This window comes from Heptranchias perlo, chromosome 18 (assembly GCF_035084215.1).
Source record: "Heptranchias perlo isolate sHepPer1 chromosome 18, sHepPer1.hap1, whole genome shotgun sequence".
Classification (NCBI taxonomy): domain Eukaryota; kingdom Metazoa; phylum Chordata; class Chondrichthyes; order Hexanchiformes; family Hexanchidae; genus Heptranchias; species Heptranchias perlo.
Genome location: NC_090342.1, coordinates 25,870,097 through 25,896,210, shown reverse-complemented (window position 1 = coordinate 25,896,210; position 26,114 = coordinate 25,870,097). Strand labels below are relative to the sequence as shown.

Genomic DNA, 26,114 nt, shown 5'->3' with positions numbered 1-26,114 from the left:
GGAGCAGCCATTGGAGGACTGCCCCTTTAAGTAGAGTTCCTCTAGTTGACAGCCTGTGATGCGGGTGCGCAGTCCGCCCGCTGCGCAGCTCTCGCACGGCAAACTCGGAAGTCACGTTAAGTGGCTCCAATTGACCCGCGATTGCGTGGGGAATGGGCGGGTTACCCACGTGCCCAATCACCCCCCTGCTGCCATCCCGCCTCCCCGCTAATATCAGGGCCTTTGTCTCACATTTTAAAAGTGATATTTCTTCTGTGAATATTCATCACATATAGTAAACTGCATTTATGCGGCCAGATGATCATTTGATTTCCCTCCAAACTGTCTGTCAGAGTACTGTATGAATTTGTCAATTTAGGGTAATTGCAAATTTCAAATGCCCACCATTTTCCAGTACATGTTTCAGTCTAAATCTCAGACAGAATTTATTCCAATCAAGTCATTTTAAAACAGGCAATAGAGCATCCATTTATGCTATATCTGTAAGTTAGCATTTCTTCCAAGTTTGCAGCCATTTTAAGCTGTAGTATCTCTCAGTTATATTATAATTGAACTTTCCTTGCATGTAGGTAGGAAGATGCTACCACACTAAAATACTGTCTCTTGTGCTACCTGTTTTGAAGTTATTTTTACAACCGAGATAGAAATTGGGAAGCAACCAGTTTGTGTACTAATAATACTGAAGAACATTCTTTATTTTAGAAATCTGGTATTTGATTGTTCTGCACTCAACTTGTGTTCTCAATCCAAAAATTTATCTCTGCTGCAAAATCGTAGATAATTTGAAATGATACATAACTGTGGGATTAATTTTTTTCAGTGGTAATTATCTTACCTCTAACTTTTATGTAATGAAACTGTAAAAAATAAGAAAATGCTGGCAATGCACCAGGCAATCAGCATCTGTAGAGAGAAAAATCAAATTCACATTTTGGGTGGAACTTTTCTTCAAAACCATGCTGAAGAAGGGTTCTACCTGAAATGATAACCTCCTTGTCTTTACAGATGCTGACTGACCTGTTATGCATTTGCAGCATTTTCTGTTTTTAGTTAAGATTTATAACATTTGCCATTTTAAATTTTTTTTTATTTGTAGAGCGTAACTATATCGTGATTGTGAGGCATTGCAGCTTTATCATTTAATGACTATTGTAAATGATGTGACTTTATAAACCATGGCTTCTTTTCTCCACTACCAACCATCTCCTTCAACCCCTCTCCCCTGACCCCTCTAGTCTCACCTTCAGTAACAATTGAGAGGAGTTTATGGACTTCTTTGTCACTAAGATTGAGACCCTAAATTCAGCTGCCTCTGCTGCTTCCCCGACATTCTTTTGCCCACCAGGCAAAACTTTCCCCAAGGTTCCTCCTTGCCCTAGCCCTGATCCTGTGTCTTTCTCTAGTTTCTCTCCTATCTCCCCTCATGCTTTGTCCAACCTCATCCTGTCTATGAGACCCAACTCCTACTCCTTTGAGTGAGTGTGGTCTCAATGTGACTAATAAACTCAAAATCAGTGAACTTCATAAAATGCTGACTAATAAATTCCTCTTACCCATTTCAGCAGAAAAAAAAGGATAATATAAGTTGATCCATATTAATTTCACTTGCTCCATATAAATGGGACTTCAGTGTTTTGAAATGTCCTTTTCTGTGCTGTGACTCCATTAGGGAATCCAAGTCGGAAAATAGGTTTACAACACGATAGCCCCAGTTCTGCAACCCACGGTCCATGAGTCCATGGGATTGCTAAATTTACTCTTCTGACTTATTTATTGCTTTATAATCACTTATTTATTTCTTTGTTTACTTTCTACCCAGCATCAATTTCACTTAATGAAATTTATACCATAGGTTACATTGTTCAGCTTTTGAGATAACATCAATGAGATATCATTTTCATGCCACCATTTTCATTCCATATGACAAAATGTGATCACTGTTTAAACAAAACAAATTAGATAAATGGCAATTTCATCTGCTTATTGGTGGCATTGGTTGAAGGAGGAATGTCAGCCAGGAACTAGGAGAGTTTAAAATAAAAACGAAAATGCTGGAAATACACAGCAGCTCAGTACACCTCTGTAAAAAGAAAAGACAGGTTAACATTTCATGTGCAAAACCTTTCCTCAGAACTACATCTGCAGTTTTTGTTCTTTTTATTTGCATCTGTAGAACTTTCTTACTTTTCAAGTATGCCATGGGATGTTTTACGCCCACCTGAGTTTAAAATATCTCAGTTTAAAATATAATTCGAAGTACAGCACATAAAACAATGTAGCGCTCAATATTGCACTAAAATTAGATTATGTGCTGCAGCCCTGGTATGAAGCTTGAATCCACAATCTTTTGGTAAGAGTGCTTGTCCCAGCCAATATTTATCCCTCAACCAACATCACTAAAATAGATTATCTGGTGCTAACTGACCCAACCAGCCAATCAGAATTTTCCCTGCCTTTACAGTCATGATGACAATAGTGTGAATACTCTTCCTGTCTTGCCACTATGTATCACATTATCTTAATTTGCAGCCATTCTTTCTCACTTTATTCCTATATGTTAACCTTTTCTAACCTTAAAAAAAAATTGTTCATATTTCTGTTTAAAAGGTAATGGGTAAAACATGCTCATTGGATATATTTATCCAATGAGTTTTTAACAGGTTTTTGTTTAATGCACTTAATTATTTTTTCTTTTTGTTGATTATCCAGATTTACTTCAAAATATTGTAAAATTAAATATTTCTAAACATACTGGTACCATAATGAATCATGCCTCCTCACAAATTTCATCAAGATGAGGGATGAAACTGCTGGAGATTAAAACTTTTTTCCCCCTATAATGCTAGTGATAGCATCAAACTTTCCTAAATTAGCAATAGTATGGTTCAGATTCATTATAGAGTTGCCACAAATTGCTGAATGGGAGTTTACCATTTAGGTAGTTTAGACAGGATTAAGTGTTTTAGACAATCTCATGAAGGACATTGGCATTCTCAGTGGTCTTGCGGAGAGTGAGTTGGTGGTCTAGGTAGCCTCATGAAGGGAACAATCTAGGTAGCCTAGTGGATTGTTGGGCATCCGTCTTTCGGTTGAGATATTAAACTGAGGCCCCGTCTGCTCTCTTGGTTGAGTTCTCCCAGTGTTCCAGCCAATATTTATCCCTTAACCAACATCGCTGAAACAAATTATCTGGTCATTTATCTCATTGCTGTTTGTGGGACCTTGCTGGGCACAAATTGGCTGCCGCGTTTCCCTACACTTAAGAAGTACTTAATTGGCTGTGAAGCACTTTGGGACATCCTGAAGTCACAAAAAGCACTACATAAATGGCAGCTGTTAAAATTTCCTTTTCTACACCATGTTCAGAGCCATTCAGAACAAGGTTGTGCAATGATGATGAATCTGAGGACAGTCATGTGCTGTGATCTTGAGTGAACACCAATTGAATACAGTCTGATCAACCTTATTTCACTTTAGACCATTTACAGTCATTTAAGAACAGACGTGTTTATTTGTGTCAAGGTTAAAGTTGAACCTGAATTCCAAACATGAAATAAAAAGAAAAAAAATATCAAATGCAGAGGATCAGAAACAAAATAGAAAATGCTGGAAATGCAATCAGGTCAGTCAGCATTTGTAAAGAGAATATAAACCTTCCTCAGAAATGTTAATCTGTCTTTTCACTTTCAAGGTGCTGATTGACGTGCTGTGCATTTTCTGTTGTTGTTTCTGGATCTGAAAGACCATTGTTTTGAAAAACTGTACCATCCATCACAAAAGTACATTAGTATTGTGAAAATATTCCAGTTTTAAGTGCTGAAAACACCATAATATATAATGTTTAAATAGTTTTGATGACTTGTCATGCCACTATATCGTGACTGCAATTATCAAATCTGGTATCTAAATACATACATTGGTTTGTTTCTCCAAAGTGACATGAACAATAAGCTATTTAAATAAAGGAATACTTTTTAAAATGTTTTATTAATGTAATTATGGCTAAAATGTACAATTCCTTGTAAAGTAACCATAGCAGTTGTCTTGGAAATTTGAGCAAGTTTGGTAACAATATGTGCTTTCTTACCAATAGCAACAACAACTGTATGATGTCACTTTGAAATAGAACTGAAAAATAGATATAAAATGGCATTGGGAAAAAATACAAAATCAATAACAGCAGGGTGAAAACACAAAACCATGACTATTTTGATCTATTTGATGCATTTTTATTGCTTTTTCACCTCCATGCTGTTATCCTTCAGTAAGGTAGGCAGGATTGAATAGGTTACAGACTGCTTTATGACTACCTTCAACGCCACTCCTTATTAACCAGCAGAAGGAATGGTTGCTAAAGAGAGAGAATATAGGTCTCTTGCACATTTTCCTATCTTCTCAGCAAGGTAAAACTGTCTACCAGAGAATAGCCAGTTCAGTAGAGAACACTCACTATATTTTTATATTAAAGGATGTATTTTTGTGTGTTCTTGTCCCTGACTTCACAAAGATTCACACCTCTTATAGAACAGATGAAAAAAAAATGCTGCAAAATTCTCTGAAAGTGGTGGGGTTCTATAATTGTTTCCCATACATAGATAAGACGGAAAATGTTTATTTATTTAAAAAAATGTTCCTTGAGCTATCTAATTTCAAGATGGCTAACTTTGTTGGCTATGGAGATTATTATTGGTAGTGTCCAATTTTTAGACTCCTGGTCTTGCTCCTAGGTTCCTGCCAATCACTAAAGCCAAAATTCAGGGACAAAAAATGGAGGTCAGTGGCATAACTACACAAATTATATGTTGCTGATTCTGATCTTGACTGAAAAAACTTGCCTGTGTGAGGAACAAAATGTTTTTCTAGGCATGCCTAACGCTGTGCACGGGGAAAAATATTATTAAAACGCATCACATTTTTAATAAGCAGGTTTTCATCTGTATTCACTTGTAGTTTTCTTTATAAATTGCATTAGAGAATATAATTAAAGAACTTTAAAGAAATTGGGTGCTTATAGACTGAATGGAAATTCACTGCTGTGACACTGTAAAGATAATGGTGGGGATCAACCACAAAGTATGTTTTCACTCGCAAAAGTACAGGACTAAATTTTATCTCTGCTGTTTCTGTTAGTCTATAGTAACGGAAATTACATGCATCATAGCCAGAGAGAAAATACTTCAGCGCTGCAGTGTGCAAGTTGACACCAACAAGTGAATAATCATCTATTGTTTTCCAGCATGCTTTTGTATTGACCCACCAGAACTATGACCAAGTAATGGGGAGAAAAGTGGCCCCATGTTGTGCAGTAAAATTAAAAGGCCATTTTTTTCAGCAGGTGTGAAATAATAAACAGGAACAAGCTGGTGCATATCAACATGAAAGCTGTTGGAGACTCCTAATCCTGTGCAGTTAGGGTCAGGGTTTTGAAATGTTACTGAAAAAATGAGATTTTCTTTCAACTGTGGTATAACTCAGCTGGTATGTCTTTCCTGATGGCAGTATTGGTGGTACAGAGCAGAGGTTGGTGTACCACCACAACATAATTGAAACTATGATTTCAACACCACATTAGCACCGTCATTGCAAAAATCCTACAACAATGCCAATAGGGAGCAAATTATCGTGCATGATTTCTGCACTGCTAAATTTCCGTAGTGCCATCCCTGGTGCCATTCATATTACCCAGCTGCAATGCAATGATCTTAAGATTTAACCTAAGGCCTCTTAACTTTAGTTTTCAGTAATATGTCTTATATGATGAGGTTGTATATTGTATTCAATTGTATGAAACTAACATATTCTAACCATTATTAACTGATGTATTTCAACCATGACTTTCTACAAATTCTACAAGCATCATAGCCTTAGACCTTCTCATACGCATATATTCCCTTAATCCTTGTGGTGGAGACTTTTGTTAGCTTTGCTCATTATAGTTTCAGTGCTATAAAGTGAATAGATTATATATTTATTTTAAGGTTACAATTAAATATAGTTATAACACTGCTTTCTGTAGTGTTATCTTTGTGATTTAGGGCATTACGTTCTTTATGATCAAATTGTAAGGGCAACTCCAGTACAAATTGGTTCGGTTTTTGACCCAAGTCACTTGGTTCCTAAACTGTCCAGTTCAGCCTACTGAAATTGTGTTCTTGCATTGTAAAAAAAAATTCTTAACAATTTCAATGAATAACTCCCAAGCTTTAGGAGTTAACAGTTAGAGAGATAACATTGCACCCATCACTGTTTGACTTGTTTGCATTGGCCCAGATCTCTGTAGCTGAAATTGACATAGTAATGCAGAAATCTGGTATTTGATATAGAATTTACACACTTTAAAGTGAAGAACTACACAGGCTTATGTTTTCTTTTTCTTGTGGAAAAAGTGCAAGGTTACACAATACAGACGGTTTTCATCTTTTCCCATAAATGCACCAATTCCTGGGATATAAATGACTGAATTCATCACCAATTCATCAGGGACACAGAGCTATGCAGTTCTGTTTACAGTGGCAGAAAGTTAATATAAATTTTCATCAGAAGGGGAAGTTTACACATATGATTCTATTTGTCCTTCATTATTAGCACCTGAGTCTAGGCTGGGAAGCATAATTGTCTACAGGCACAGGCCAAATAGATGCAAGCGAAAGGCAAATAAGCACACCAAAAATAATTTTATGGTTGTCTGTTACAATTCTCTCACTGGGATTCTTAATCTAAAAAATCAATAAACAATGGGACCAAAACTCTTTCCTTAGATCAGCCACAGCACCAGTTGAAGTAACTCACAGAAGATGACTATTCCCTTTGGGTACTTTTTAACTTTTTTCTGTGCTGTAAAATAGAACTAGACTAGGACATTTCATGAGGTCTGAGATACCAGTTTCAAGTATCCATTTCTATTCAGCAAACTGTTTTTAGCTATTTGTACATTAATAGGATAATGACTGCAGCCTTTTCTTTATGTTAAAAAAAATCCTTAAGGATTTAGAAATTGCTCAATAGGATTACATTAGATCCAATAAAATGCAGTAAAAGTCAGATGGGATTCTTCAACAGAAAACCTTACAGGATATTCTGGTTTAAGGCAATGGCAGTTTTTAGAAAGTAATAGATATGACATTTTTAATGCTGCTTTTTAAATTTGCATTATTTTTGCTGCCTTATATTAAAAAAAAGTTCCCATTTATTCCTTCAAGTGATTTTTCTTTGGTCAGTTGGGACTGTAAGAAATTGAGCCACAGACTCGTCTTGGACTTTGAAGCCTGTGACACACTGTATTGAACCAACAGGAGGTGTTCTTGCTGTAGGCTAAAATGCACCGCTAGTTTTTCCTCATTTTCCCCCTCCTCCCCGTTCAGATTTTGAGGGTGCAGACTGCCGAAGAAGGCTTGGGACGTACATGAGATCACATTCACCTGGGAATCTGCCCAACAGCTGACAAAACTCATCACTAATGTAGTTAGTTTATTGGAGCTTCTGGTAACCCTTGGACTTCAACCTATGGCCGTATAAGGCTGTGATGCAGATATCTTAAAGGACACCAGTTTTATGAAAAAGTATTTGAGAAACTTTTTTCATTTGTTTACAACTGCACAATGTCATGATATAAATTGCATTGAGAAGCATTATCAACAGAATGAACACAGCATGTTCTGCCTTCCCAGAAGAAAGAAGGTGTGCCAAATGCTTTGTGTGTAGAGACTGCCCCAATAGCTACTCATTACTGGTTCACACTTCATTGTCGCTATATTTCACAGTTCACAAATTCTTAACGGAAAAGTAATCATGGGGAGTGTAAAGTGGAAAACATCATTTTATACTTGCATCTGATTTTTTTCACTAAAATTAGTGAACCGAGGAAAATATACCCTTGGTTCCTATTAATTCTTAATATATGAATAATAATGCAAAATACTTTGCAAATAACAAAAATATATTCATGTCTGCATCCCCTATGACAGCAGTACAGCGTGCATTTATTGGGATCTAAATGTAACATTGTTGTGCCCATGTTATGGTCCAAAAGCGAGTGCATCAATAACCAAATTAGCAGTGCAGAGGTCCGTGCCAGATCTGCACGGGAGTTTAGGCCGCTACTAAATTGGTTAGGGCCTTTTATTAGGCGGTTGTCTGGAATGAGCAGCAATCATTTTCGGACCTAGTCTCCTAAATTCATTTGTCCTAGTCAGAGTTTGTGATGGGCAAGCTCCAGCTGGCATTTCCAGGTCTTGAGCAGCCTAACCAGCGGTCCTTAAATGGACTGCTTGAGGCTCAATAAAGGCCCAAAAACCTGAAAATTCTGTAGTATTTTGTGGAGTCGGAAGGAGCAGGAGTGTGCCTCCTGGCTCCAAAAAGGAACTCAGGCTGCTACCGGCCAGTCTACTCGACCCCTCCCAAGTGCCTCCCCACTCTTCCCTCGGATATCTCTGGACCTTGGCACAGGCTGAAATTCGTAAGGCCATGACATGTCTCATTGGCACCCTGATTTATTCTAATGTGGCCCGAAGACTAATTTACTATGGTCCTCGGGCCTCTTCATTGCGGCATGCCGTCACTGCACGCTGCTGGAATTTAGGCCCCATGAATTCATTGTCGACACGTACATTCCTATGAGATCACCCACTCACCTTTTTGCTTAATTTTTCTCCACTGTAGGGTCACACACCTGAGACAATAGCATGGATAGCCTACCACCAAAGCTGCTGTTGGTAGACTACCAGAAGGTAGTCCCTTCCCATTTAATTTCCCTGTGAGAAAACACATGCCTTCCATTCAGCACCTATTTACGATAATACAGTCAAAACCAGGAATTTGACTGAGTTGGGGATTGAACTTGCATTCCTTTACTCTGTGACGCAGCATGCTTGTAATTCAGCTCACTGCACCTTCATAATGCTACACCGTAAATTTATTCCACATCAGAAAGTTTGAACTGCCATGGAAGCTGCCAGAGTTATCATAAGACGCATGGTGGATTCCACTGCGGTGCTGTTGGAGCTGACCACTCGATCCATGTTGGACAGAATGAACTCCAAGTTCTGCGCATAGCCTTGAGATAAGTTGGAGCTGGATTCCTCCATGCTCCGCGACATTGTGTGCAAGCTCTCTGGCAGGCTACCCAGTGTACCAAGGATTTCCCAGTGTATGCCCATGAGCCTTCTTTGGTAGCCTGAGCCCTCGAAGTTGGCATTTGAGTCCTCTGCAGCAGAACTAGTAATCAACCTTGCCCTCTGGTGAGCTGGCACCTGTGGTGTCCTATCCCTCTACTTAGCTTCTGCAAACTTGTGCCTGATGAGTCTTGGGGCAATGCTCCTGGCATTGACACATTCGGCAATTTCTTCCCATTGTCTTCTGAGTAGATACCTGGAGGGCTTCCTGTCCCCTGGGGGGAAAAGGATATCCTTTCTCCTCTCCACTGCCTGCACCAAGGCCTCCAGTGCAGCATTAGAGAACCTTGGTACCCACTTTCTCCCTCCTTCAGCCTTTTCCTTCTTCAAATTGTTCCACAGTCTTTGAGCCAGAATGCACCTCCCCTTTAAGAGGTGCTGGCTGCCTTTAAGTAGCATTCTGGACTCCCGATATCGCGTCCCACTCCAATAGGCATGCAGCCAATGAATAGCGCGGGCAGTGCTGGCTGTACACACAAAACATTGTGCTGCCTGCAATGGTAGTAACTGGCACGGGTAGTCCGCAACACGTGCGTCGGTTTTAGAATGCGATCCGATTTCTAGGCCGTACTCTCTGTTTTAATTCTACATTCAGCTACCTTTCTTGGCCTGTTGCCAAAGATTGTAAAACTCTTACAATCTTAGGATGTTAATCATGTAGGGGGTGAATTTCCAAAAGTTCTCCTACTCATCTGCCGGAACTTTGATGGAAAAACCATGGACGCTCTGGGGATTCCACTGCCCTTCCATCGAAGTTGCATTGGACCAAAGGGAGAACCTCCATGGTTGTTCACCCCTGTATTTTTTCAATTATATTTTGAGTCCCTGGGTATTAGGAGTTTGCAATGCAAATTTGGTCAATGCTAAATTATTAAAACATAGTGTTGGGGGGATGGTGGGCTGTGGTTTTAGTAACATCAGTTGTTACTTGCAGAATTTCCTATGTGGAGCCACAAATGTCTAGAGGGAGCTGAAAGCTGCCTAACTCAAAGACAGTGAGACATAGAAATGCCTCGAATTTCTGAGGGCATTCTCCCAATTACCCATTGTAACTTCAGTGGAAGATCAGTTAAACCCCAGAGAAATGGCTTAAATGGCTAAAAGTGGCCATTTACGCTGTTTCTTCAGGGTTTCCAATGAAGTTACGATGGGAGATCGGGAGAACCCTGCAGAAATTCTCCCCCAAACTCTCGATTTGATAGTCTCAATTAAAATAAAATGTTTATTTTGTAAATGGCTTGAAGCTTATTACTTGATGGTTGTTGAACATGAAGGAGCTCTACAGATTTTCCTCATGACTTGTCACAATAACGTTTTTGGGTGTTTATGGTAGATATTTTGATTGAGTTCAGCTTCGCTGGCCACTCCTGTAAGCAGATGTCACAACCCATATGACTCAGAATGTGCCTTTACCTGGCCACTATCTCGGTAAATATACAAGACCCAGGGGCCGAGCAGAATCTGGAATATAATACATGCTAGCATGTGATCTCTTCATCTTCAGTAAGTGAAACAATATACACTCTTACCATATCATATCAGGTTATAAATCACTGGACAATTTTTTTTGTAATATTAAACAGGTAATTGAACATTTTTCAGTACAAAGAGTATATTTACAGAAATGACAAACTAATAATGTCATAAACAACAAAGAAACTTCTCCTGCGCTAGCCATCAACATTACATTAACACTTGAACATAGTTGTATACTAGCTATCTGCTACCACATAATTGTTGGTCTTTCCCTTATCTCTGCTGGTTTCAGACTGAATGCTGTTTTGGTGCAATATTAGCCAAGATATAGTTTCAAATTTCTTTGACGATCTCTCAGAAGAAAAAGAATTTAAAAGTATATTTCTCTTGAAACATTAGATGGCCAGCCATTCACAGGATTCAGTGGCTTGGCTCCTTCCTGAGAATCCCGGTTATTTGTTCCAAACACTGTAGCTCCGATTTTATCCGGCAATCGGAGGAAGCGAGGCAATTCCCAAATCGCCATGACCTTGACAGGCCCTGGAGATTTTAATTCTCTGGTCAGCTGCCCACCTAAAATCCCATATCCTAATTTGCGCCAAGTCTCGTTCACCCATCACCCCTGTGCTCGCTGACCTACACTGGCTCCTGGTCCGGCAACGCCTTGATTTTAAAATTCTCATCTTGTTTTCAAATCCCTCCATGGTCTCGCCCCTCCCTATCTCTGTAACCTCCTCCTACAATTCTGTTCTGGCAGATGAGTCGGCAAACCTTTCAAGATCTCTGCATTCATCCATTTCTGGCCTCTTGCGCATCCCTGATTTTAATTGTTCCACCATTGGCAGCCGTGCCTTCAGCTGCCTAGGCCCTAAGTTCTGGAATTCCCTCCCTAATCCTCTCTGCCTCGCTACCTCTCTCTTCATCTTTAGGTGTCAGCTGTGGCTCAATGGGTAGCACTCTCTCCTGAGTTAGAAGGTTGTGGGGTCAAGTTCCACTCCAGTGACTTGAGCGCAAAATCCAGGCTGCTACTCCAGTACAGTACTGAGGGAGTGCTGCACTGTCGGAGGTGCCGTCTTTCGGATGAGACATTAAAACTGAGGCCCCATCTGCCCTCTCAGGTGGACATAAAAGATCCGATGGCACTATTTCAAAGAAGAGCTAAGGAATTCTCCCCGGTGTCCTGGCCGATATTTATCCCTCAACCAACACCGCTTATACAGATTATCTGGTCATTATCAAACTGCTGTGCGCAAATTGGCTGCCGTGTTTCCTACATTACAACAGTGACTACGCTGCATAAAAGTACTTCATTGGCTGTAAAGCGCTTTGGGACGTCCTGGGGTCGTGAAAGACACTATATGAATGGAAGTCTTTCTTTCTGTCCTTTTTTTCTTTATGACGTTCCTGACCTCTATGACCAAGCTTTTGATCACCTGTCCTAATATCTCCTTATGTCAAGTTTTGTTTCATAATGCTCTTGTGAAGCGCCTTGGGACGTTTTACTACGTTAAAGGCGCTATATAAATGCAAGTTGTTGTTGAAATGGGCAGAAAGCGGCAACTGGCTAGCGGGCAGAAGAGGAATTTCGGGCGTCATGGGGAGGGTTTTTGGGAGGGTCTCGCGGGAAGGAAGGGTAGTCCAGGGCAGGATAAGCCTAAATGTTCCTTGTAGATTCCGGAGCAGTGCAGGTTAAAGACCAGAAGAGCAGGTTAAAATAGAACACAGTGGATCAGTCCACTACGTTGGCGGGTAAGTCATCCAGCAATTCTAACTGCCTACCCGCTCGGTGGTTAAAATCACCCCTTTTGATTGGTATGTGAGACGGATTCCAGTGGAAGGACAACTGCAGCAAACATCCACACACAACAGTGACTTCAGTATACCAGCCATAATGTACATTCGCTGCAGCTGGCAGAAATAGTTAGCAGTAACCAGTTTTAACCGTGTGTGTGCTGTGACCAGCAAGAAAAAAATCCAATCGTATATCACAGACAAAAATGCTTAATTTTTTTGTCACACGTATTTAAGAGTTATTTGGTCCTCTATCACTTATAGAATAAATTCCATATTCAACTGTGAGTCATCAAGCACTCTGTATGCAATATTCTATTTTTACTTAATGGATTTTTAAAATTTTAATAGAATAAATGGAAAAAGGAAGACAAATTACACTCATTTTTTCATTGATAGAAGATGGATCTAATGAGGTGCATTTTTCTGGGTTTGACATCCAATAATCACCTATTTTGGTTGCAACCTAAAGAAAAATTGGGTGCTATCCCACACCACAGCACACAGTTAGCCCCGCAAATAGTGCTGCCTCCAGTCGTCAGCCCTAGATGCTTTAAAGGATGAATTTTCTTGAGTTTTAGCTAAACCTCCACCAGTGGCAAATCTTTGACTACAGTTGTAGAATTTAGTAAAGCCATTTAATATCGATGTATATGAAAAAAATTCCTAAAATAACTACGCAATCAGAGTATGCCAATTTGTATGAACATTACAACGAGACACTTAACTTTTACTTGAACATTATTTTAGTGAAGGTTAAGTGAATCTTTTATTTTAAGATGTGGAGATGCCGGTGATGGACTGGGGTTGACAATTGTAAACAATTTTACAACACCAAGTTATAGTCCAGCAATTTTATTTTAAATTCACAAGCTTTCGGAGATCTCCGAAATCTCCGAAAGCTTGTGAATTTAAAATAAAATTGCTGGACTATAACTTGGTGTTGTAAAATTGTTTACTTTTATTTTAATAGATTGATGTTTTCTGTGTGATTTTTGACTAACTAGTAAAAATGTTATTTTACCTTTTCCGTGCCTCTAACATTTTTCACTTCTACTATGTAAGGCGACCTACAAAAAAGACAGAAGCAAGTATCACTATATTAAGTTATACTATCATGGAAAAGAAGTAAGAAAAAATCAAGAGGTGCTTTCCACTGTTGCCTGTTAATGATGTAGCCTTTACTGAATGGTTTGCACATCTTTAGTGTTGACCGTAACATTGTTAATAAGCAAAATTTAAATATATAAGATGGTTAAGCAATCTAAGAATGCAGAGTAAAAATATACATTGTCATATTAACTCCCTATCTGTGAGGACCATAGTTTTCAAAAAATGACATTAAGACAATACTTATAAGCCCTGATTTTAATCCTCCCATGCCTGATGAGATGGGGGGTTAAAATAGGGGCAGAGTACTCACCTCCCTGTTGGCTCAGCAATCTCACCGGCTGTGATTTTTACTGCTGGGTTTTGGGAGGCAAGCGAGACGAGGGATTCGCAAGTATTCAAAAGTTGGGGTCTGATGATGTAATTCGTTCCCAATAAAATTTTAACCTGGGGTTGCGTGAGTTGTGCACAGTGTCAACCGTGTCTGGAAAAGCTGCTGTAAATTAGATCCAGGGCTAGAAGAGGCCCAGGTAAGTGAAGTTTTAGTGTAGCCGGATTCTACCATAGAATATTATTGTGATACTGTTGTGAAGAGAATACTCACCAGATTACAAAATAGGACCCAAATCCAGCCATCTGTGTAGATTGATCAATGAGAAAGTTGAGTATTCCTTTTTACAATACGTATCAAAGCATAAAAGCTGACACATAATATAAACCTAGATGTCACTTGCACAGAAGACCTATGTCCTTGTATGACCTATAACTGATGCTGGATAAATGAGTAGTGACTCATCTGTCACCAACATAGTGCGCCCTGTTCTCAAGTATTGGGTGTTTTGCTATGGTAGGTAAACATTTGCCCACATTACAACATATAAGTACTGAAGTTGCCTTGAGACATACATAAGCTGTACTGTACCAGATACCAATGAATTGGCAGCTTTTGCTCAGTGTGTGCTACAGCTGATCCTATATTTTATTTTTTTTGCTAGATATAGCGTCCTGCTGTTGTCACGTGCTGATGATAGTTGCTCACTTCTTTGGGCAAGTTTTATGTTTTCACAGTAGTTAAACTCTAAACTATTTACCCAAGTGTATCTGGTGAAGTTATCCATTTTCAAATCCTCTATGCCAAGTGAGAATGTGTAAGATTAGGCCACGGAGGAGGCCTGTCATGGCACATTATCTGTTTGTGTATCTATCTATCTAGTCATTAGTTTTACTAACTTAAAGAGGTGTGTTCAACAGAATTATCCCATCATTGCTAAATGTTATTAAGAGAGTATCTGTGTGTTTGCATCATAGATGCCCAGATCACTATGTTTCATGCTTCAGCATGGCTGGTAAGAGTGTCTGTTTTCACATCAGCTTCTGGGTCTTTACCAAATTGGACACACCATGATCCATCACTACAGCCAACTATATAGATGTTACTCCTTATTATTTGTACAGTAATTTGTCACTTCAATAAATTGGTAACATTTTTATGGATGTTTACCAAATATACACATCTCTTGACTCTTTTGAAAATGGAGTTACCTGTGTGTTTGCCTATAAACACTTGTTGCTCCAGGAATATTTTAAAAAATGTTTTATGGTGTTTCCACAGAACTTGACTAGTAACTTCAAATCATTAGATTCTTGGTGGCTTAATTTCCTCTGGTAGCACACTGACTGATGTGTTCATTTGCACTCTTCTTTACACAGTCATTAACCCGTTTAAAGTAAATGAGTTAAGGACAGCATTAAGATAGCGTGCAAAGAAATGTTATCCATGCGTGTTAACCTGAACACTATCAGAGGAAATGAAACCCCTTGGTTCCTTTGGAAAGAACTATACTGTAAAGTGTGTGTGTGTCTCTTTCTGCGTCTGTCAGTCTGAACATTTGTCCAGAAGTAATAAAACCTGGCAGATGAGGTCGCTTTAGCAGAATAAGTTCGGCCGCTCCTATCCCTACACTTTTTATGGCAGACTTTATTTGATAAAAACAATAAATCTTAGAAACATTCTGTTATCAGCATGAAGATTTAAATTGATATGATTAACTCAATTTCTAATTCTAGTTCTGAAAGGTTAACATTAATAAGAGTGAAGAATACAAGAACAATTAGAATCTAGGTTTTAACATTTACAATTAAATATACATGCTGATGTGTACTTCTCATTACATTTTGGACTTTTGCTTACTTGATTTATAAAATCTTTGTTGTCTTTCTATGACGTGGGGAATATTTTATGAGTGAAGTTCACTTTCCTAGCTACTGAAGCTGCCAGGTGTGGTGCTGTACATCAAGAGAGGAGTTAAAACCGAGAATTCTGTGCATCAAGGGGTTCAAGACTTATACACTCAAATTTGGCTTGGTGGTTTGTATCAACTGCTAGTGTACATACAATGAGGAGGAACAAAAGGAAAATAGCTGAAATTTAAAACACATTCCTTACTGAGGGTGTCTTTGCATAAGCTGTTATCAACCACAAACGATTGTTTTCACATTTTTCGGAGCTTCAAGCATTTAGATCTAAACATGTGGCTTGTGATAGAACTGTGTTTTCACTCTCTGCTGTCGAGATAACCCTGATGTTGACAAGAGTTGCCTGTCAACAGAGCTGGAGCTGTTCCAACTGACATGTTCTAGTTGAACACCAGTGTAGGAAAGATACTGCTACTGGCAGATAGGGACACAGAGTGTATGGTACTGTAATTTTACAGCACTGGGCAGGTACAGATCTGAATCCCATGGACGATCATGTTCTGTGATATTTCTAGAATATTCTGGAAGAAATGTTTTCTTTTATCCCTTTTGTGATCTGTTGCTCTGGGCATTGCCTGGATTATTTAGCCCCACTGTTGATCTTGACACCAAAAAAATAGGAAGCTGTTTGTTATACAGCCTATCTTCTTTTTGAATAAAATGACACTTTATTTGCACAGCCTTGTGACCACATGGTGTTTTGAATATAATTATTTCAGCTGTCTTGAATTGGTCCTTTTTCTGCATGTATTTTATATCATGTGGATTTTGTGCTGCAACTTCAATTTTTTCACATCAACTGTAAATTTAGTTCTGTTATTAACAATGAAGTCTGTACTTTTTGTGAAGCTTGTACTGCAGTAGAGATTGAAACAAAAATATTATCTCCTATGTTAAAAAAAATTAAGATGGAGTAAGAAGTCCAATGACCTAAAATTTTCTGCAGTCCTGATCCATTTTGGTCTTTTCACTACTGAGCATAAGTCTAAATTTTCTGACTTCCATTTCCTGGAATTCTGATATTCATTTACCTCATTTAAGTCATTCATTGAACATTGCATAAGGAATGAAGGCGCATGCACAGGAATTCAATCTGTTTTGTTAAAAACGAGTGCTAACTAAAGCGATTGAATTCCTTAATATTCTGGGGCAACAAAAAACATCATGAGCCATTTTTATTTGTTTGCTATGTAGTGTAGTTATATTGGTCAAATTATTAGTGAATTCAAACAAAATGAAAGGAGGTAAGCGTCAGCTTGTCTTGTGGTAAATTTTCTTTCAGACTGGTTATTTGGAAAGAGTACTTATCCTGTCAATGTGCACTGGGGAGTGCCTGTGTAAACATTCGTGTTTCTCCCTGTTCCTCATAACAGTTTCTTGTATTGCATTTCTTCTGACCTTGCTATCTGAAACCAATTACAGGAGATCCATTCGGGCTGCATCTGTTTTCATAAGAAGCCTGGGCTGCAGTGTTTTTCTCAGAGATGAATATCAACATCAAATATGCTTCTGAGTGCCTCATTATTTATGTTTGAGAGAGGGAGAGATTTCGTAGCCTTCAGCTGAGCTCTCGAGAATGTGTCGTACTGTGCTGTTTATACATTGAAGATATTAATGGGTGTAGATGTCATTTTTCATTTTAACGTCTGAAATGTGACATGCTGATAGGTTAAACAGCCATATTTTTCAGTTACAGTCATAAATGGCATCTTATTTCCAGAAAATTATGTTTACTTTTCTTTATCGTAATTAAAAAATCACATGTTTTACTTTTTACTCTTTTAATATTTTACGTGTGATGCCGCAAAAGTGGTAAGTAATAACTTTATTCAAAAATGTGTATGGTTTCTGAGCAAAAGAAATTTCACAACTGGGGAGAAAAACAGTTATACAGACCTCAACTAAGTTTTTATTTCATAGCTTACATCGTTATAACCCAAACACATTGTGCCAATAGGATGTGAGAGCACCCTTCTGTATGATAGTTTACATCTCGTATGTCTTGTCAGAAATGATTTTGGGATGAACTTTCAGTTGCAGCTTTGGAATGTGCACGTGTTCATGTAACATGCAAAAAATGTTGTGCTTAAATATTTAACACTGCATATTATAAAGCAAAATTAAACTGAATGATAGATTGGACGTGCAAATAGTCCTCATGGCTCATAGTTGAAGTAAGTTATTAGAAATAGTCATTTTTCCACAGAAAATGTTGTTTTACTTGAAAGTATTTTTAATAGCCACAATAGTAACCACCAAATGTTGTGTGATTGCAGTGAATATTGTATCAGATGATAGAATTGTATACATTCATTAAGTATTATGCTGCAGTAGTATTCAAATATTTGTGTTTTTTACATTAACTATTTTCCCAATTAATTTAACAATGATATTGTTGACATTGCCTGGTATGTGTGAGTAGATTCAGAATGATTTTTTTAAAAGAACTACAGTAGCCCTGAGGACCTGGCTGATGCCTGCTTAAATGTTACATCGGCAGTTAACACCATGATCTATTTGTGTATAATTTAAATAAAACAAAGTCCTCTACTGTATGTGTTTAATACTGTATCAAAAGACTTTGGCTAATTCCATTAGGCATCAGATTTACTAAATTTAAACAATTATGCTATTAAAAACCATGCAGTAGCTGCTAAAACTCATTCTATTGGGATCATTTGAAACAGATTGGGAGTAAATTTATACAGTAACATTTATAAACATGTGGCATAGCTCCATACAACTACTTTCACGACACAATCAGTACTATGAACTTTCATGTTAACAGAATATTAAGGGGTTAACTTTGAAAAATAAAAAGAATCTTTGTTGTGAGTGAATCACTTGTACCTTGGCACAAATGATAAGTTTGTGTTCCTCCTCGTTTCTTCTGACAATCCTCCGAAGCTAATAGTTTATCCAGAATAGCTGCTTTTATTTCAAAGTTGGGAACCCCTTTGTTCATAACTCAAGTTGGCATCATGAGCAAACACATTAGCAGGTGTTCTAGGCCTAAATGTTGGATTTCAATGCTTTCAGTAAGCAGTGAGTTATTGGGCCACTAAATAAAAATTCTTGATTGTGTTTCTTTTCTGGGACTTCTTACTAATAAATTTCAGCTTCAGTTGGTGCATTTTAGTTCAGCTTTGTGAAGACTGTTAAATACTGAAATGAAATAGAATACTGAAATAAAATAAAATTCACCCCAGCTTTCAAACACATTCTGTAAATCCAATAAAACAAACTACAAATGCTGGAAATTACAAACAAAAAAAAAAGAAAATGCTTCAAACACACAGCAGGTCTGTTAATCTGCCTTTTCTCTTTACAGATATTAACATTTCGGGTATAACTCTTCGTCAAAACCTTAAATTCTGTGCATCATATCGTTCACTATTAAATTACAGAGCTTTGTCAATTCTTTTTTCTATAAAGCTTTCAATTGGACCTTCACACAATGGCACTTTTCTGCCTTAAATTTTTCAAGGGATGCACAAAGTGTTTGTTCACAGGACTAAAAATTGCTTTGTGTTCTGTAAAATAAATAAAATGTTGTAATGTGAAACAGTCACAGCAATTTAGCTTATTCCGTAAAATGTATTCATCATTAATCATGTTGTCTTGTTGTTATGCAATATACACACACAACCGCACACGATATCTGATATATTGAATGTCTCAAAGTGTGGCACCTCCCAATTTCTCATCCTTTTACCACTGAAAAAATACTACTGAAGCTCTGTAATGTTGAACGATGCAACTAAATATATTAAATGTTGTTAAATATGTTTTGTACATAATTGAAGTTGAACTTAAATGAGAATGCGCTGTTTGAAAAAAGAAAGAAACCTTAGTGATGTAACAATAAAGCGATTGTTTTGCAAACGTCTCCAAATGTTAAGAATATGCTTAGCAAATTGTTACCAGAGCTTTCTATGGCTAGACAAATCAATGTTGTTAGGAGATGGTGCTGCTGCACTCAGTTTGTTTACTTTGGTTTTGTGCGTCTGCCTGCCTTCTCAAAAAACTTGCTTGGAGCCAGACTGTAGCAGCCCTCTCTGTCTTTTCATAATTGATCAGGGGATGACTGGCTTCCCTGAGGGTTAAGACGTGGCAACTTTTTTCTGTTTGCTCAGCATCTCAATGCAGTAGTTCAAACATTGTTCACACCAGCTGGCAGTGTAATGCCATATGCACATCCTGTCAAAGCAACTGTTGTCATGGATACTAGAAAGTACTAGAAAACCAACCCCTTGATTCTAATCAAAAATGTACTTTACCCCATCAGAGGTGAATCGGATGTTTTTTTGAAAGCAGATTGATCAAGTGAATCTTTACTCTGTGCACCTAAATTTTTTATCACACATCATGTGCTAACGATTTTGTTTTTGATGACTCCATGGATCTCTGCCGACCAAGACATTTTCCTGGAGTCTGTTGCAAGGAGTTTTTGATGGGTAATACCTGTTCCTTGCTTATGCTATCAATAGGTTGATTCTAATGAAGAAATCAACTTAATTTTGAGCTTTCACATTTGTTTTTTTTACAACATCATCTCATGGTAACCCAGCAATTTCTATTTTTTGTATGCTGATACTCTTTCGGGTTCGTGTCCAGTTATTTTCATTACCATTTGTTTACTACTGGCAACAGCATTATACAAAGATATAATTTATAGTGATACTTTTTTGCTCCTCTGGAAAATTTAAATCTTTATGCTTTAGTGTGATCATTTTAGCTACAACATGAGTAGACTGATACTTACAGTTCTAAGAAGACTTATGTTTAAAATCACAGGTGGCGTAAGATGATACAAAATTATGTTTTACCTAAAACATATATTTAATCATTAATGACAAGCACCAGTAAAATAATCAACTGTGTTTTAATTTGTTACAACGTCCCTTTTTATCATTAAAATGAAGACCCTAGTTTTTCATATTGTAAGCATTTTCCCTGCCTGCAATCTACAGTACAGAATCCCCGTTAATCCACTTCCAAGATATCTGATGTTGATTTGTCAATTTTAATTACAGCTTCCAGTAACATTTGAAGTCTTGCGCTTCTGCACCAAAATGATATTATGAATATGCAAATCTATGGTAATAAGAGGGGGAGGGGGTCATTTCTGTTGAACACACACACAGTGGATGAATCCCTAGCGGAAACAAGTCTATTGATGCAGTTTACATCAGTTTGTAATGTACTATAAGATTTGCTCTTCCTGTAGTGTTCTGCAAAAACTCTTAACTACATATGTTGCAGTTTCATGGTCAGCTGTAGGTTTAAAAAAAAGCTTGTGAATCTAGTTTCATGCAATATTTGTATGTGTTATAAAAGCAAAGAAAAAGTAACTGATGTAGTACAAACTGATGACTGTATAAGGGAAAAATAAACATTGAAGAAATAAGTACTGGTTGTTGAAGAAAAAGGTGGACAGTAACACAAAAGAGTTTCATTTTATCTGCATCCTGAATTACTGAGACTTTAGTAATAAAATTGAGATCACAGCTTAAGGAAACAAACTTTATGAATAATAATGTTTTTTTGGCTTGCAGGCACTACAAGCAGCAAGACAACTTCTTCTTCAGCAGCAAACCAGTGGTCTGAAATCTCCAAAGGGAAACGACAAACAGCGAACATTGCAGGTCAGCAGGCTATTACTGATCTTTTGTAGCAGCAATAATTGAAAATCTTCAGAAACTTGAGCAGATTTTTTTTTAAAGCGAATTTTATATTTCAGTCCACACACAAAAATGGTAGAATAAGATTCACATAATTGGCCCTGCATACGATTTCTTGAAATAGGTTAGAGTTTACAGCATGATTTTTAAAACTCCATTTGATTAAGTTACCAGTAGTCATTATTTTTTTGGGGGGGAGGGGAGAGAGAAAGGAGGGCTGGTTGCTAAATGATTTGATTTTTGTTTACCATAAATTAGATGAACCATAAAACAGCATTTCTGCTTTCAAGCTATAAAATGAATAACTAGCTCTAAATACCTTCAGTGCACAAGATACTTTAATATGAGTATATATAGATGAGAAATAAAATCAACTTGTACCATTTACTAAACATTCATTGCCAGACTGAGAGCAGACCTGTTTATGTTCTGGACTGATGTCCACTGATGATTACACCTGCTGTTGGAGTTTTGATCTCTAAAAGGGGGTAGACAACCTTTTCTTACTCATCACTGTAGATCTGTAGCAATCTCCAATTGTTAAAATAAAATTAACTCCGAGATCAAGTGGAAGAAGTCTGGCTGAATTGTATATACAGGGTCCTCACTATGAAGCTATCTTTGTACGTCCTAAAAAAGTATGTTTACAGTGAGTAACATTCTGTAGAGAAAACGTTTCTATGATTATTCTTTTAGAGAAGAAGCCATAAGTAATGTGGTTTCTGTCAAAGATTATGCTGTTACATAGAGTTTTACAATGAGGAGGTAGCTCTGCATACTGGAATTCTTGATGCATGTTCAAGTTAAATCATTTTTCTTGTTTACTTGGAAAGATAGGAACTTTGTTGACCCTGCAAAACACCAATCAAAACATTCCTTTGTATTGTTTTGCATCAAGACAAGAACGGAAGAAATGCTAGCTGTCTTGCCAAAATGTGGCCCATTCCCCTTATTATGACAATTTCCTCAACCTGTTCTGTTTTAAATTATATCAGCAATTAGCATATTTTCAACCTTATTTTTAGGTTTAAATTGCAGTGTGAGAGTATGCTCTCCTCTCAGCTAATTAGTGCTATCAAGGAACAGTAGGTTAGCTCATTAGTACCATGTGCATTTAATTAGAGAAGAGAAAATTGGAGTTAACTCATAGTTAATATTTTCACAGAGTGCTACAATGCCAACACCTTCATTTGGAGTCACACCCCTGCGTATCTAATTATGGTCTAGTGACATATAGGATACGTGTTTAGTGAGAGCACCAAACTGTTGACAGAATTGTTTAGAAAAATCTGTGGGATCTTTTCTGCTACTAAAATTGTTGGATAAAGTAGGTAATTTGCTTGATCACTGTACTTAAGCCTGAATTAACATTGCTTGTTAAGCATTAAAAAAAACCATAGCTGTACAAAAACAAAATAATTGCAGTTTTCAAAATATGAAATATGACTGATATTATTTGATTCAAAAAATGGATTGGTGGATCATACCAAATAAGTGTTGGCCTAGGACATTTGGGCAACTGGTCGACTTGTATGATTTCGTGCATAGATTTTATAAGTGTAAATAAAGCAAAAACAGCTGGGGTTCCCTGATGGCTGAGCCAGTTTATCCAATGATTACCTGAGACATACAGATCAGGGACTCCCCAGCCAGTACTGAGTTAGCTGGACTCAGCTGGGGCAACAGTGGGCGTATAACAATTGGCCCTCAGGATCACAGATTTAGAGAAGGGAGATTTGACCAGGGATTGCTATCTAGCGATCCCTAGTGGAAATGCAGGTGTGTGACAACAGAATTGAGCTCCACTGGGATGCTCCCACAGTTGAATATCTTGTTACCAATTGGTCTCCAGGCTCATGTATGAATAATTCCTCTTGAGAGTGGTACTTGTGGGCTCTTGTGTGTTAGATTACTCTTCTGGGTGAATCCCATCTCTCCACATATAAGCGTGTCTGTCCTTGCCTTGAGACTAGGTAAGCTTTTAGTGCCTGGGAAATGAACAGCAAACTCTGTCAGTTAATTGCTTTTAGCTACTGGACTTACCCTGTGCCTCCATAAGATCTTACTCCATTCTTTGATAGTGGTAGAACGTCACATTGGCTTTCATTTTAAGTTTAGAATATTAAGCACATTTATTAATGATTGAATACAATATGAGATATTTGCTGTAGAAAGTCTATCATCTAATTCTTTAAGTAGACAAAATAATAAAAAACCATCACAACTCTAAAAACTAAGCTAACTCTTTGGAAATATCTTTTAAATATATACAGTTTTTTCCTCCTTGCATGTCTTAGCACATGTGAGTCTACATTAATCTAAACTGTTCCTTGGAAATGTCAATTTTTCTCTATCAGGAATTTCAAACTGTCCAATTTCTTCTCAAGTTGGGTCTCTTCTCGCTAGATTTTCAAACCAACTCCTCTGATTCAGACAGAAGCTGTCTTTTATAGCCCAGGAAAGAATTATCAGGACTTCCTGGATTTTGAATATCCCACTACTCAAATTTAACAAGGAACTGTCAGCCATCTCCAAATTGAACCAATCCCTAGCATCATGTAAAATTAAATTATTCCTCTCTCCACCCTGTAACTGGCAAAACTTGCAACGTTGTAGCAAAATGAGCTTGATACAGGAATCTGAATTGCATTTAGCTTTTTGAAGCTGCTTAGTTACCATGACTGGATTTACAGAAATAGCTACTAAACCAAAACTAGACACAAATACCTCATTTTTGTCTCAGCCACAATGAGGGCACATAAGCCTCGTTGATGGGAGATAGATTCATGTTAGGTTTCCAAACAGCCCCATTTGGTCTGTAGTAGTGTACCAGCACCAATAATAGTAGGATCGTGTTGAGCTTGTAGTTATTGCACAAATTATCAGACCGGTGTTATCGGTCGATCAGCTTAATAATAAGTTGTAATCTATATTCAGCACATGTATCCTTTTTACCGATTTATCTATAACACATGCAATTTTTCTTATTTTTGTACATATTTTAAGGCTCTTGTTTCCTTGATAACTACATGTGTATAGCCATTTTGATCCTATATAAAGCAAACACTAACTTAATTGGCAGAGACCTAAAGATGTATTGCCTCCAAAAGTTAAATTTAAAGAACGATTAGAGTACTGTCTGTATACCTTCATTACAAAAATCGTACTTCTAATATTTAAAGGGGATTTATTTTTATCATTACATTTGAATTCTTAAAATAGGCTCTAAAGTTAAAGTCTTCAACTTAGTAGCTCTCAGCCTACTAGATAGCTATGGGAAACTGTTGTGAGGGTCTTGTTCTGTCATTATACAGCAGGAGAATGAAGTTACATGCATTGAGATGTCAAAGTAAAATCTCAATTTCAAAGTGTCCACCCAGTTTTTAAATACAAGTCCAGGAGATGGAAAGCTGTGTTTTTCTGTGAAATAAACCACCGCATGATGTCGGTCCTTATAATTCAATGGGGCAGAAATCGCTCCCAAAATAACGGAGATCTCAGCAGCGCTCTCCGTTGATAGTGGCGAAATGGAGGAGTAAGTTCCGGCGTTCGCACATGCGCAGTGAATCCGGATCTTGCTCCTAGTGGTTCGCCGGCGATATGACAACTTCGAATTAAAGGGACATCGCACGCCGCAATCAGAGAAATCATTGAAAAAAGGTCAACCTGCTTATCTGCCCAGCTGGAAAGTAACTAATTACTCCACCAAACAGGTACGCTTAAAAATACAGGTCTAAGCTAAGTTTTAACAGCACAGTAAGTCTTATGACTCCCAAACAACTAAAAATTAACTTTTAAAAATGTGGAGTCTCATTACTCGTTATTTTAATAGTTTTTGGTCATTAAAGGAAACATTTTTTTTAAATTAAAAAGATTGAAATTTTATTTTTTACTTTTCCCTTCTGTCTCTTTTATTTAATTCAATTATTTCTTACCTTTTTTTCGCTGTCTGTAACTGTTTATACATTGATTTAAAATATTGTACCTTTCATTTCCTGGTTTAACACTGCCAGCTTGCAAAAGAGTTAATGCAGCTGTCACAAATGCTGTGATCTGATTGGTCGAGGGGAGATATCGCTCCTTTTGCTTCTCCCAGGGTCCGCGCTTTGCTTGAACTGGCGCTGGGCTCTTCTCCACTTCCTATTAGAGGAAGTGCCCAACGAAAAGACCTCAGTAAGTTTGCGGGTTGGTATAAATCTATGGAGCGGCGAGGAGTGTTGGTTCATCGCTCCGAGCGATTTCTACCCCAATTGTTGTCACAAGAATATGGAATTTATAAGATCTCAGCTTGCAGGTGGCTGCATTTTCCTTGGGGAAAAAAAAGCATGAGAAATGCCTATTTTCCAACCTAGTAAATTATCACAGGTGAGCACAATTTGAAAAATGCAATTTTGTTTGGAGAAATGATAACTTAGCAGCCAATTATAGCACACCTGTAATAATGAACTCTTCATGCTTCTCAAACAACCAGTGATTCACTTATTCGGTATAAATGTCTAAAAGTTCAGCTGAAGTGTGTGCAATTTGGAGGAAAATGGCTCAACAAAATTTGAGGAAAATGTTTTGCTGACCAGACCCTGGACATTCTCGTAAGCTCTTGTTATGGAGAAATGTGAGTATAGTTCTG

General features: G+C 37.7%; 1 protein-coding gene across 4 annotated transcripts in view; it reads left to right on the top strand.

The window, feature by feature from the left end:
• The window catches only part of foxp2 (forkhead box P2), a 561,942-nt gene that overhangs the window by 412,904 nt on the left and 122,924 nt on the right, over positions 1–26,114 (top strand). For all 4 annotated transcript variants that reach the window (XM_067999554.1, XM_067999556.1, XM_067999553.1 and 1 more), the window contains one exon: positions 21,362–21,451. In XM_067999554.1, the coding sequence (XP_067855655.1) occupies positions 21,362–21,451 (90 nt within the window). The remainder of the gene's footprint in view (positions 1–21,361; positions 21,452–26,114) is intronic.